General features: G+C 47.2%; 1 protein-coding gene across 1 annotated transcript in view; it reads left to right on the plus strand.

The window, feature by feature from the left end:
* The window catches only part of COTL1 (coactosin like F-actin binding protein 1), a 22,174-nt gene extending 10,907 nt beyond the window's left edge, over positions 1 to 11,267 (plus strand). The window contains exons 3-4 of the mRNA XM_027890788.1: positions 385 to 542; positions 9,908 to 11,267. Coding sequence (XP_027746589.1) covers positions 385 to 542; positions 9,908 to 10,018 — 269 coding nt within the window. The 3' untranslated portion in view covers positions 10,019 to 11,267. The remainder of the gene's footprint in view (positions 1 to 384; positions 543 to 9,907) is intronic.
* The last annotated feature ends 3,808 nt before the right edge of the window (positions 11,268 to 15,075 follow it).

Here is a 15,075-nt window from a genome sequence, read left to right on the forward strand (position 1 = left end):
CTTCTTGACCAGTGACCTGCATATGAATGATCTGTCTGAATGTGGAACTGGGGTTAGCTCTGTGTTCCTGACCTGCCTGCTGACCATATTTTAGCCATTTCCAGACTCACTAGCAGCAAAATAATGTGATGTGAGGTGTCCAGCACAGCCGATTTCCTCCCAGTAACTCAGAGCAGCCCAGGAAAAGGCAGACCTAACTCGGGCAAAGCACACCTTGGAAGCAAAGGCCCTATCAGCAGAGCCCCCTATTAACCCCAAATGCTGGCACTGTAACACGGGATCAGTGCCTTGCCTTGGTCTTTGAGAGCAACAATCTCACCCCAGGAAGTGGCAAGGCAGGGGTGTTTCTGAGTTTAACCATTTTATCCCTTTTTTTCCCTGCAGATGATGTCCGATTGTTTGGCTTTGTCCGATTCACCACCGGCGATGCCATGAGCAAGCGAGTCAAGTTTGCCCTCATCACCTGGATTGGAGAGGATGTCAGTGGCCTGCAGAGAGCCAAAACTGGGACTGACAAGACTCTGGTCAAAGAAGTAGTACAGGTAACCTCATCCTTCTGCTTCCAGCTGCCCTCTCTCTCGTTGCTGTCAGCTGTACAAACACCAGCAGGAGAGGAGAGAGGAGGAAGGACTGGATCATCCTTCAACTTGGTAGTTAATCCTTTAAAAAGAAGACAGTTTCCTATTGCCTGTCTTCCTACTAGGAAGGCTTAACATCTGCCCTTTGAACACTCAGGCATAAAGAAGCACCTTTGAGCTTAAGGCAGCATTAACTATTCCTCGAGGAGGGAATATGTGCACTCCCCTCTTCGTCACCAGTAAGATGTTTCACATCTCCTTCCTTGATATGGAAATAATATAATATTGAATGACAGAGAGCAATATTAAGTTAAGAAGGTAAAATTAAACAGGAAAACCCACACCCTTGTTTAAACTTCTCTGGAGGCCTTTTGTCTCTGCACAGTGAATTCATGGACCTAATCAACCAAAGTCTGAAGTCCCTATCAGTGCCAATTAACTAATGGCTCATTAATAGCTAACTAGGTTTGAATAGTCTTCTGTTTGGCTTTGGGTGTAGCAGGGAAAAGAGAAATGAGCTCAATCCAAGTGAGTGAGAACAAGCAACTGCCAGGGGAGAAGTGACTTGTGGAAAAGGCTGCACAGAACCCTTGCTGAAACATTGACTGTAATGGAGGAGATGCTCATGTTTAACATGTTTCCTCTGAAGAAATATTTAAAGCAAGATTAGCTCTTTAAACTAAACATAGAGCCAGTTTGCCAGTGCCTGAGAAATGATCTTGCTTATGCACTTGGAGAATGGGCTGATGATTAAATTAATCTCCCCCGATAACTGAGCTCTTGCCTATGTAAAGAAATCTCCCAATGGAACACCGAAGGGTGAGAATGAAGTCTCCCTCAAATTTTGGTGGTTTATGTGATCCAGAAGATTATATCTAGATAAGAAGCATGAAGAATATAATACATTCCTATCCTTCCAGGAGATAAGCACTGGTGCTAAATGTTTCAGAATGACAATGACGGAGAGGGGTTCAATCTGAAAAGAAACTTCCAGAATGACACCTGAGAGATAGGAAGGCAAGTCTCTGTTCATGAGAAGCAGCTGAAACAGTGTAATTGTAGCTGAAGATGAAATTATAGAGTACTAATGAATGACTCTTATATGAGTCACTAAGCCCAAGATTTTTTTAAAAATCTGTTTAGACAATGTATTCCTGTTGAGTTGAATTGCATTCCTGAGCTCTGTGCTAAGATCTGTCCCTCAGGTCTGTTACATATAATTTGCAATTTCATTTGTTTCATCTTTGATTAGTAGTCTGTACGAGTTAATAATCTGGTGGAACATTAACCACTCTTGGCTGTTCCTTAAAAGCTTTCATATTCCAATTAGTCTGTACTAAAAAATACGAAAACAATACAGCTGGTGCTTAATACACTTTCACTGAGCAACCTTGTCCATAACCCACTGCAAAGCTCTGCTGAATGTCATGGCAGTGGTGATCTCCTGGCCAGAAGAAATTATCTTGACAACTGTTTTGAACAGTTCAACATGTGCAACTGAATCCCTCTGAGTAGAGTGGGATAAAAGCAGAACTGTTTTCTTCTTTTTATGCATGTGACCTTGCAGATTATCAAAACAACAACAAAAAAAAAAAGGACAAAAAAGTCCAACTGAAATTTAGTGGAGGGAATTTCTCCCAGAGCTATTTCACTCTTACTCATTCTCTTGACCTTCAGGTACATTCTCAGTCTTCTGATTTTTACAGGGGTTATTTGAGATGTGAGTTATTCATAGAAAAATGCAGTTGTTTTTTTGCTGTAATGATAAAGTACAAATCTGAGTCAGTGTTGGTTCATCATTTGGAATAAGTAGTGCCCTAAAGTAGAAATCTTTTCTTAACAAACCCTGAAGGGAATGTGAGCTGTTTCTGCAGCCTGACTGTCTGCAGGACCCACAGGGGCACTCACTCTGTGTGCCATGGCCCTCCTTCCAAAGGAGGGTGGCACAAGGAGGCTTTTTGTACATCCTTGGTTTTGTGATCCACAGAAGGGATAGGCTGGGACTCCAGAACAACAGCTCTTCATTCTGGGAAGCCCTCAGTGAAACCTGAAGGGCTCTCACTGTCTTATGATATTTGCCAAAGCAACTGTGGGTCTTTACTTAGGATGAGCTATGGCTGAGCTTTTCTCAGAGCTGAGCAAACACCGATAAATGTTGCTCTTTACCAAGACACTCCAAGTGAAAGACAGTCAGTGCAAGCACCGCCCACGAGCACAACCCACAGCAGCCCACCATGGTGCCTCTGCAGGATAAAGAGCGTTCACACGTGGGGATTATTAACAGCCTCCCAGAAGCACCTGCCACACAGAAAACACAAGGGATATTAAGTGGTGAAGAGTAGATTATGGGCTTCTGAACAAAAGGATGAACTATCACAAAGCAGGGAGAGGAGCTGGGCTGCCCTCGCTTTTGTGTTCCTCCCTTGGAAGGGGGAGCAACTGCTGGAAAATCTATAGGGACGTGGCTTGGGAGGCAGTGCTGATAGCAAGTGCAGGAGGTTGCCAGAAAATCTCTCAGGAAGAAAGGACAATTGATTTTTAGCTGTAGTAACTGCAAAATTACAGGGATGTATCTCATCTGGTGCAAATAGCCCTAGTTCTGCTCCGTACTAGTTGAGAATCAGCTCTTCTGGCTTATTTGGACCTATCCTTATTCCCTCTTTAATGTTATTGGAAAATGGGATTTGTGTTTATTGTATTTCTTTTGGATTGCAGAAAAATGCATTTAAGGAACATTCTGTAGCTTTTTTTTTTTTTTTCTTTTCCACAGCCATTTATTTTTTGTCCTTTCTTCTTTAACTCAGCTAGAAATCTTGGATCAAACCTGCAACCTAGTCCAAGTAGTTCAGCTGAGAGCAGGTTAGAAGTAAGGCCAGGATGGGGAACAAGTATTATCTGTATCTTCTTAAGAGTCTAGCTAAGAATTAATGTGTGATGACTCTGCTGCTTAAATGGAGACATGGAGTAGGGTGCTTCAGTATTCCATCTTTTTTCCACTGAGCTTCTGTCCAGGCCAAGGACGAACCCAGGGGTGGGGGAAGTTGCACACAACATCCTGTGCTTTTCAGACTGTTGCTTAAGATGTTTGGGAGTTAATTTCTGAGGTACAGGCTAAACCTACATCTAGAACCATCTAAACAGCTGAGAGCCTCATGCAACAGCAAGTCAGGATGACTTCAACTCCAAGGCTGCATCTGTCTGTCGTCATCAACAGCAGTGTGTCTCACCTTGCGCAGATGTGCATGGAGAGCCACAGCATTTGTGTCCTCTGCACAGCTGCAGTTTGGTCACTGTGACACCAAGGCTGGACCAGCTGCCAGGAGAGACCCCCTCAGTGGGAAGGCTTTGGGCATATTTCCTACTTGGCTAAAAAGATCACCCAAAGCTGGTCTTGAACTCCTGTTTTATGTCCCTGACAGTAAGAATGGTTCTGTCTTTTCGTGCACAAGCTGTGGCTCATTCAGCCTTAGCACAAACCCATCCAGGAGACTCTCTGTGCTCTGAGGGCTGTTGTTTTGACCTCTTTTATCCCAGGTGGAACGGGTCAGTCAGCTTAAACCCAGAAATCAAGGCTATTGTGAGCTGTTTGACGTGGCTGGGAATGGCAACCAGCACGAGGTTCGGCTCAGCCATAAAAATTCCTGCAAGGTGAAACCTGACAGTGGAGGGGTTTAAATACAGGAGCATCAAACCTTCCAGTGAAGGGCCCTGTTTATTTTGAGGAGAAGCAGAGGGATGATGTTCTTTGAGCAAGGACAAGCCCAGGCACAGGGGTCGTGGGGCTGGGAGTGGCACCCAGAGCTGAAGAGGGATGGTTTAGATGTAAACGTCCCAGAACTGAAAACAGGACTTGGTTTCCCTCTGAGTGAACTTCCTCCCTGTGAACTTGTTGCCCTTCACAACTGCATTTCCTACCAGCACATTTTAACCCTTCCTTAGGCAGCGTTGAGGTCTTTCTCCTGACAGGGCTGAATTCCTGTCCTGAGGGACTGTCTCAGCAAAGGGACTGCCCAACCTCTGCCAGTTTGTCTCATTTTCCATGGATTTTGACTCTTCTCTGTTTTCATCAGCATTCCTTCCCCCACAAAGTCATATGCTCTGTTATTTGCCTAAATGATATTCAGAGTAAAACAGCTCTGTTTCTGTGAGCAAATATTCATGGCATTTTATTCATTATTATTTTTGGTGAGGAATTTGCCTGGTTTTCATGATGTCAACAAAGTCTACTGAGTTCCTGGCTTGGAGCTCATGGCCAGATCTTTTCTTGCTCACCTTTTCCTTGTCCTCTGGATTCCTTACTGCACCAATGCTGGTGCCTTGTGAGAGTGGACCCACTTATGGGGTCACTGTCCCTGGTCTTGGGGCAGATACAACACAGGGAACTCCATATGTGTGCTTTAGGTTTCTCATGTCAGTACAGAGGCCTAACAAAAGGTGGTTTCATAGGTTTGTTAGAGACAGCCAGGAAATCAAACTCACAGGGTAAGAGCTACATCACAGTTGCTTTGAGAGTCTTTCTCACGCGGGTGAGTGAGATCCTGCTGGGAAGGCAAACCAAATTCCCCTTTTTGATTGTTTTTCCTAGTCTGATTTACTGTAATGACCATACCAAATGGATATGGATTTGCTAGAACTACTCGTTTGAGTCTAGATAAGGTTACTTTTAAAGTTACTTTTAAAGTAACTTTTTCAGGCCAGAATCAGCAGCTTCTCATCACCCCACATCTGACACACAGCCCTGTGACTTTTCCAGTGGGATGCAGCACAGACAGGGAGAATTTGCAGATCAGCTGAAATGTAGTTCCCATTGCTGAGGGATGCGTTTGCCAGAAGTTTGGGCTGGCTTCTCCCAGTGGCTGGAACTGGTCCATGTGAAAATTGGCAGGGAGTAAATGTGAAGAGAGGGTTTTTAGTGGTAGCTTGGAGTCTGAGAGATGAGTGCAGGACCAGCTCTGGTGCAGCCAGAGCAGTGTGGGGCAGTGGTTCTGTGCTGCTGCAGGTGCCTGGCACTTCACAGCACTTCTTGTACTCAGAGAGCCCTGCCAGGACACACCTCTGCTGCAGCCACAGGACATGCCCTTTCTCCCCTGTGACCCCAGGTCTGGGATCACACCAGACTGGCAAAGAAACATGGGACATGCACTGAAAATGCGATGACCAGTGGATGGGACTCGTGATATTAAGCACAGGAGAACTGAGGGTTTTGAACATCAAGCTACAAGTCCTAATGTAAATAAAAATGGCAAGAAGCTACTCTGGCACTACCTGGCACCATCCCCAGCTGCTGAGAACCCAAGTGTCTGTAGATGATAGAAGGATTTTCCTTTTGGCTTCAGGCCTACCCATGCTGGGATTTATAAGAGCCTCTGCAGACCTATTTTGGTACAATATCTGCACCACACAGATTTTCCCTTGGGCACTTTGGGGAAATTTTATGGCCCATATGCTAAACATTCAGAGCTTAGAAGAGGAATGAAATCTACTCCACCTTTTTTTCCCCCCCCTTAGATTTGGCTGGAAGGGAAGGACTGAACTTGCTGCACAAATTCCATGCTTCCCAGGGAGAGATTCAGGCTCACTTTTTGCAACCCAGCCTTGCATGGTTGGAGCCCTTTCAGCCTGTACTGTCTTGTGGAGGTTGACACAGGGGGTTGGATTGCAAAATTGTGACCCCCTGCTACTCAGGCACAAAATGAAGCACATGCCCAGGTGTATTGAAGAACCATGAGTAAACCTTCCTCTGCTCAATGACTTGAGAGGCAAAGCAGAGAGACTGTGGTCACTGCTGTGTTGTGAGAGTGATAAAGATAAATGGCATCATTGTTTTTGTTATCTGTAGGCTGCTGGTGACTGGGGTGAACACAAAGGCAAGAATTCACTGCCAGAGCTTGCTGTGGTTGTAAAAGGCTTGGGGATGGGGGGAGGAGAGGAGAAAAGGAAGTGGAGGATGTAAAATGAAGACACATGTCAGCAAATCAAGGGCCCAAGCACCAGTGATGCGTTGTGCTTTAGGCAGCTGTAACCTCTGTGGTTCTGCTGAAAGGCATTAGATACTGGCATGATGAGAGAAGAGGGAGCAGGGACTTTCCACAGCCCAGTCTCTTAAGGGTAGGAAGAATATCTGGTGGCAGGGCAGCAATCTGGCTGAAGAGGGATCCTGTTGGCATTGCTGTGAGCCACTTGGAGCTGGGATTTCTCTGCATGCCTTGCAGGAGCTGGTGTGCTGTGATCAGTTATTTGTAATTGCAGATGACAGTCAAATGCCAAATACAGCCCATTGCCTGGCCCAGCCCCTATCAGACCCAATTAAATCAGTTGGGAGTAGCTTTACATTCTGGCAGCTTCAGTGGGGACACAAAAGAGTGAACTCTGGATAAAACGGCCCTTGGCTGAAAAGTGCTGCTGTTGGTCATGGGTGCACAATCTCTGGACCTGAGAGTTGCAGTCCCTCCTGTCCCCCTGCCCTGATGGCACAGGAGGTAGGCCCAGCTGTCTCTGGAGTATTCATGTGCCCCCCTTCACCTCAGGATTTGCACCCTGAGCAGAAGCTCAACCCCAAAGAGCTCAGACAGTAAATTCAGAGTGATGAGGGAGGCTGTGGCTGGAGAAGGGTCAAGCAGGATATCGAAATCAGAAGTTCCAGGCAGCAAACTCACCAGAGCATCTTCTCCCTTTGGGGCCAGACCTGGGGAGACACCGTGGTGGGTAAGAGCTGGTGCAAAGAACCAAGGAGGACCCTAACAGAATGGAATAAAGCTAAGAGTTATTAATAGCAGTGACCCAGATTGCACTCTGAGGGTACAAATCTGGCACAAGAGGTGGCCCAGTCAGCTAAGAGGATATTTAAGAGTGGCCAGGAGCAGAACCCATCTGGCCATTGCTAGGGAGGAAATTGTTCAATCCTTGCAAGGTGTCTTGGTGGTATTGGTGTGAAATCGTGGCTCATACCCACAGATCCTCTCCCAGGAATCATCTGGATAAGTGTCTAGTTGAGAGGACATCTGAGTAATTGTAATTACTTTGTGGCACACATAATTTAGTTCTCCCCTGTTCAGGCCTGAGTGCACTTGCAGTTTGAACTTCAGAATCAGCTGGATTCTGCAGAGTGGGCATTGAAGGAAACCCTCCTCTCTTTTATAAGATACACGCTTTTCATGCAATCCCTCTTGGAAATGATTTTATGGGCCTGCCTCAGTTCTCACTAAAGTCAGGGCAAAGACTCACACTGAATTCAGGTAGTCCTGGATAATCTGCTTCCCAAGGTGAGGGGCGTGAGGGGCATTTGTTAAACCTGGTAGAACATAGAAAAGGAATTGAAAAGGCTCAGCTCCAAACTCATGTAGGTAGCACACCTCAGTGAGCATCAAATCACTGAAAAAAAAATCTTTGGTTTGGTCTTAGCAAGAGCTGAGCTTTGCAGAGATCTCACCCAGGAGAGCTTGGAAGTAGGACACTTGTGAGGGTGACCAAATCTGATGGTTTGGGCAGTTTGCCTCTCTATTTCCCATCTCAAAAAACCCCCCAAAACAAACAAACAAACAAAAAAACCCAAAACAACAATCAATCAAACAAACAAACAAAACCAGATTTTTTTTTCTCTAAAAAGCAATGTCTTTCCCATTTTCCCTGAACTCTGCCAAGACCCGGAGGAGTGCCTCTACTGTGTGCCTGCCCCCACACCACAAAAGCCGACCACTGAGGCGCAGAGCAAATGGCTCTGTGAAGCGGCTGTTATTTCTGGGGACTCTGTGTGGCTGCTGATCAGCCAAGCAGAGCAGACAAGGCTCCCGAGGCTGCTCTGAGCTTCCTCCCCCCCAGCAGCTCTCCGGGAGCGAGGATTTCCTACAGTGTGAAACAGGATCAGCCGCAGCCCGGGAGACTGGCGTGGGGGAGGGAGATGTTTTTCCTCTCCCTGCCATTTCTTCCACCGCATGAAAGAGGTGCTGAGGCTTTTTCATGCTGAATCCTCCTCCACCCCCTCCTCTACCCGGCTCTGATCCCAAACTGAGACCCCGGAGACGCTGCCAAATAAAGAACTCTCCCATGGTTTAGAGTCTGAAGCCAATTAGAACCCCCCCCCTCCACGGCCGTGCCAGGGCTGTTGCAGTGCCAGGGAGAGCCGGACAAGATGAGTGCTGCTCTCTCAGGGCATCGCCTCATTCTCCCAGGCAGACCCTACCACCCTTCTGGGCACTCACTGCCCAGGGAGCCAGGCTTTGCATCTTTCCTGAGGCACTGCAGCAGGGCTGTTGGGGTTTTAATTCATATTTTTGGTCGAGTGCAAGGGATGCTTGCGTTTTTCACGCTCTGTAAAGCCCCTGTGGGCTGGGGGAAGGGAGGCTCATGCAATGTTCTCAGTTGTGGTTAGGAGGGGAAGGAAAATGCTAAAGCAAGAAGCAAATAGCATGTTTGCTGAAATGTCTGTGCACACACATGGATGCCAGCCTTGCCGTGAGGCAGCAGGGACAGCCCCCTCAAGGGAACAAATCCCTGACTGAGGTGACAAGTGCCCTAAAGGCACAGTGGGATCCCGTTCTGCTCTCAGAAAGATTTTCTCTGTTCACAACCTCCCACCCCAGAGCTGCCCGGGGCTTGCCTGGCTCCCAGGAGCTGCAGAGAGCTCTCAGGCAGCGAGACAACTGCCCTGCAGTGCACAAGTGTATTCATAAAGCGTGTCCTCAAAGGTCACTTTGGATCATTAAACCACAGAGCACAGTGGAGCCCTTTAACAACAGCAGCAGCCTGTCTGGTACAGTGTCTTGGGTCTGGCCATGATGTGTGTTGGATGGTTGAGAGAAGGAGGCAGTAAATCTATGGATTTACTTGCTCCTGGTACCACCTGTGTGTTGCTCAATCTTTAAATGAAGCATCCTCACCCTGGTGTACTCTGGCGTAGCACTGTTCTTTTTTTAGGAGAAGGGGTCCTAAAGAGGGCACAGAGAGGATTAGTGACTTGCCCGAGATTATGCTGAGGGTCAGTGCTGGTTAGGAGGTTAACAATTTTGAGTGTTTTATTTCACATACTGCTTGGGAAACTCAACCTAACCTGGCCTGTGCATTTATCACCTGTCAGAGCTGTTGCACAGGGCAGGATTTGGTCTTGCAGTTGGTGACTCCAGAAGGAGACACAGAAATTTTTTCCAGGTTAAGTCCTGGCTTCTCCCCTCACCAGTCCTCTGTCTCATCCATAGCTTTCTATTTATCATGCCCTCCACAGGAGATGAGGCCCTGCAGCTCACACAGCCCTGGAAGCTGCATAACCCGTCTTCATTCAGCTCTTTGGGCAAATATCCCCCCTTTTTAACAGGCTTTTTCTTTATCTCTTGCAGAACTTTGCCAAAGAATTTGTGATCAGTGACCACAAAGAGCTGGATGAGGATTACATCAAGAATGAGCTGAAGAAAGCAGGGGGGGCTAATTATGATGCACAGACTGAGTAAACACGTGAACCTCCTGGCACCATCACCTGGATCTCAAAAGGGAGGGGAAAGGCACAACAAACTAACACAACTGAGAGATGAGGCAACTGAAATCCCCAGCTTTCTGTGGCTGCACCTAAGAACTCCCTTTTTTGCATACAGTGGACTTTTATTTTCCATTCCGTCTCGTTAAACATCCCTCTCTGGGGTTCTCTTTTTCTTTTTTCGCACTTTTTTTTTACTCATAACTCTGTCCATGTTCTTGCATCTGTGGAATTTAAGTTCTGCTTTGGTCCTATTCAGCACTGTGTTTGTAGAGGCTTGCCACTGTGTCCTTCTTCATGTCTGTGGGTTTTAGTTGGGCTCAACCTGGTCTCTGAGGGAAGAAAGTTTTGGGGGAGTTCTGAACATCAATGATTTTAATTTTTTAAAAAAATTTGTTCTGACTGATATTCTTGGGAATAATATTTTTTTTTTGCTGTTCTAGGCTCAGATCAGCTTGAGTTGACTTCCCTCAAACTTTGATTAAATCATCTAAGCTTGAATGTCCAGCTGAGACATCTAACAGCTTAAACAACAAAGTGAACAAACATACATACAAATTCTTTGACTCCTAATAACGGGAATAAATTTGCCTTAAACATTGCTTGACAGTTGCTATGCTATGTGCTGCATCTCTATCCCTCCCTCTTAAAAATAAGATCCACCGTGATCCAAAAATGAGGGTTTTGTTGCTTTTTTGGAGGTATCATGGCACAGTAAACTGAGGGACTTAGAAATGTCTGGACACTTGGTCACTATTTTGTGTATGTTGGTCTCTGGGTTTGTATTTGACTTTCCTAATGCTGGGGCTCAGGAGGTGAAACTGGAATGCATAGATTTCCTTTTTTAAATGACGTCTGCAAAAATAGCAGCAGCTGAATCCTTCTCTGCCCATGTCCCCCCTCCCCCGGTTATTATTTTGCAGTTTAACACAACATCCTCAGTTATTTGGGGCCTTTGGCAGTGAACCATCCTGCAGCTGGGACCAAGGGATGGAGCAGGGCAGCTCCATCCCAGTCAGGATCAAACATTCAACATCAGAGGCCCAGAGAGAACCCGGGCACAGTTTGGTACCAAACTGTTTGTTTGGGGGCTTCTTTGTATGGCTTTTTTTTCTTTTTTTTCCATCAAAGGTAACTGTCCCCAGAATTATGTGTTGGGATAAACTGTGGGGCTTGGGAGTCAGTGCTTATAAACCCATTCCAGAAATAAATGTTTTTCAAGAACACTCCTCAGTGACTCTGTTGTTCTTTCACCTTCCCCGCAACAACAAGCCTATATTTAGGAGGTCTCTTAATCCTTGTTGTAAAGCTTTGAGCTCCTGCAATCTTGGGGCTATTAGGAGAATTAAACACTGGCTTAAATGTAAAATGATCCTGGTGCCTGCAGCCCTTGTCTGCTCATCTGCCCTCCCAGAGGCACAGGTGGTGACCACAGTGCATCTGACACACTTTTCGTTCAGCAGATCTACATCTAAATTTCCAGCGCCAAAATGCCAAGTGGGAATTGTAATTAGGTCAAAGAGAATTTCACACCCGGAGAAAATAAATGTAGAGAGGTCAGGAACAGATTTGGGAGCAAGAACGACACTTTCAGGCTGAGGTTTTGCAGCTTCCTGCACAGGGTTACGTGAGGCATTACAATTCTGGACTGAACTTAACAAAACTCGCCCTGAAAGAAGGGAAATGGTTATTTTTTACAGGACTGACAGTAGGGAGAGACATAACTAATGGGAAGGAGCCTTGCAGAGAGCTTGTGATGCTCTGAGGCTTTGCCTTGCTGGTTCAGTGGTCACAATAAACTTTTATTTGACAGCTTGTGGCACAGAGACAACAATCTCAGCCTGGCCTTGGAGCCTGGCAGCTCTACTGCAAGAAATTCATCGGCACCAGCTGTGGTGGGGGCTCAAGAAATAGCACAGCACAGAGGCAAAACAGCTGTCTCAGCCCTCAGAGGCATCTCAGCAAGAGAACTGAAACACTTGTGCTGCCTTTGGCCAGCTGGCTCCAGGGATGGAGGGAGCAAAGCCATCCCCCTGGCCTCTCTGGTTGCTTTGCCATCCTTACTCAGTTCTTATAGCATGGAAGATCACATATTCCCTCGTTGAACTGCCTCTACTGGGCATTTGGGGTCCCATTTTGGCTACAGGAATATCAAGCTTGCAGTCACTAGTGCAGCAATTGCATGAGCAGTGTTAGATACACATGAGAAAAATGAGGAAGAGAAGGAATTACTTGTTTGTGGTAAGACATCAGGAATTACTGATTTGTGATAAGACATCAGGATAAATCTTTATGGGAAAAAGTAGCCTAATGAATGATAGCAATAAGAGAGAATCAATGGGGTTGGTTTTCTTCCATCCTCAGTTTTATCTCCTCAGACAGGTTACCTAGGGATACCATCCTGCTGATGACATCAAGAACTTCCTGGGGAGAAATGGGGATGAGGTGTACAAGAGTGTTGCTGCTGGTGTGCCTCTGGCCTTACTGGAGAGCAGTTGGGTCAGGTCTTGGATACCCACTGGTGAGTTCTTGTTTGTACAGTCCTGTTCCTCTGACAACTCTGCAACAGCCAAGTTAATCAAGTCCGTGCTTGTCGAACCCTCAGTCAAATAAAAGATTATCTTCATCACAAAGAATGTTCTGGAAACACACTCAACCCCAACCCCAGCCCAAGCTGATGAATGCACGTCCCAGGGGGCTGCCTAGGAGTGTTTGGGGCAATATGTGTTTCAAGAATTCAGTGCTTCCCTCCCTCTGTACTCCTCATTCTGGAGATTATTGGAGGAGGAATCTGAATTAGCCGTAAAACAGCTTTGTTTGTAAGATGTTGGTTACAGTTCAGCATTACTGAATGATCTTAATTTCCTTCAAGAGAGGGACTTTACTGAAACCCTTATGTGTGTGATAGGAGCAGCTCAGCTAGTCCATGGACTCCACAAGCCTGGTGTAACTCTGCAGCTAAAACTCATCTCTGGGCTCTGCTCCCACTCGGCTGGAAAAGTATTTACCCCACAGGGTTTGCAGGCATTCTCCTCCTGTGCTAATAATTAAGAATACAAGAAAAAAAAAAAAAAACGCAAAAAATTAGCAGAAGATGGACTGGGACATAAAGAGTAAAAGCATAAGACCAACTATTTGTGGTGCATTTGGGATTTCACACTTGGCATATCTCAACACCTCAACACAAACTGGAAATGGTCTCTGGCAAAGGTACCAGGGACTCTGCTATGGGCTGTGTTTCGCACCCAGAGTGGTGGAGACAAAGAAGGAATTAAGAATACTTATTATTGCTGTGACACTGCTATTCAGGAGTTCCCAGAGTGTTTCATGAAGATTGGAATTATAGAATCATTAGGGTTGGAAAACGCCTTCAAGATCATCAAGTCCAACTGTTGTCTGAACACCACTTTGTTGTCACATCCCAGGGATGGTGAGTCCACCACTTCCCTGGGCAGCCCCTGTAATGCTTGACAACCCTTCTAGTGAGGAAATGCTTCCTGGAAACTGCATTAGTATAAACCAGACTACACTGCTGTTCCTGGAGCACAATATCCTTGCTAAGGACAGGGCCTTTCATGGTGGAATTGGAGCAGAAACAGCAGCCCATGTGTTCCAGGGCCCCACAGCCGAGCTGTGCATTCCTCACCTTATCACAGCCCCGCTGATAACACTCCATCCCGGGATTTATGCTAATTACTGCAGGAGACATGCATTTCCTTTCTCATTTTAAATGTACTTTTTATACAATCAGGTGTCCTGACTGGTGTCCATTTGGTGTTTTAAACCTGCCTTTGCCTCACCAGCCCTTTCCTCAGGCTCTGCAGAGCTGCTGCTGCTCAGAGGCTCGTGGGCTGCGCTACAGGCGCCTGCGGTTCCCTCGTGTCGCGGCTCAGTGGCTGCTTTATATTTGGCATTGCCAGAGGATTTTCTGTCCCTCCTCATCACGAGTGCGTGAGGCAGAATCCACTTTTAGCAGGGACGGAGCGAAAGAGCCGGGAGAAAAATCCTCCAAAACCTTCTTGATTAACACAATCGCGCAGCAGACGAGTTCATTTCAGGCGGCCCCGACCGGGGGACTTTTCAGCAGCGCAGGCAGATGGTGGGAAGGGAGGGAGTGAATGGGTGACCCCTCTCCAGACACATTTAGGAGGCCGGGGAGGGAAAGGCGCGGTACCCAGGGGCGAAGTCGTGCTTTGAGCGTGGAGACAGCCAGGCTGCCGTGAGTCAGAGCAGCCTGCAACGCGTGAGCAGCAAATTCTCCCTCCGAGGAGTAAGCGGGGCTTTGGAGAACAGAAAATAGCTGAGCCAGGCAACGCCGGCAGCACGACCGGCCCCTGGAAACGCCGCGGGCTCTGCCCGGGTTTTTACAGCGGCTGGCCCGGGGAGGGTGTAATGCCAGAGCCTGTAATGCCAGATTACCCCTGGCGATAAATAGGCGCTGCCGTGAGCACCCCCGGGGTGATCTAATCCCTCCAGCCGGAGTTGCTGCAGCTATTTAGCAACAAGGCACCGGAGGAGAGGGGTGCGCAGAGGGGCGGAGGGGAGACAAGAGGTATTTTGTGTGTTAGGGTACGAGAGCAGCTCAGATCGGTGCTGCAGCACAAACACGGACATTGTTCGAGCTGTAAACTCAGCTCCAGGCCTGACGAGCTCGTTTGGTTTCCCTGTTCCCGGCAGATGCTCTTTCGCTCAGGGCTGGCTCTGCATCTCCTGCAGGATGGGGCAGCTCGGGTGGGGCTGAGAGCAGGAACCGGGGAGTTCCCACAGGCTTCCCCAGACTGCAGCCACGAGTTTGTGGAATGTAGCTCTCATTAAGCTTTAAGTTGGATTTCCTCCAGCCACAGATCTCACACTTTTGGGACCTCTCTGGTCTGCTAAGGTGGCAGTGTGTTCATCCAGCTCTAACAGGGCAGTGTGCCCAGAGAAGCTGTGGGTGGCCCATCCCTGGAAGTGTCCAAGGCCAGGTTGGTTGGGGCTTGGAGCAGCCTGGGATAGTGGAAGGTGTCTCTGCCCATGGGTGAGCTTTAAGGTTCC

Source organism: Empidonax traillii, unplaced genomic scaffold, assembly GCF_003031625.1.
Source record: "Empidonax traillii isolate 1590-97213 ecotype Southwest subspecies unplaced genomic scaffold, ASM303162v1 scaffold13:size3042203, whole genome shotgun sequence".
Lineage (NCBI taxonomy): Eukaryota > Metazoa > Chordata > Aves > Passeriformes > Tyrannidae > Empidonax > Empidonax traillii.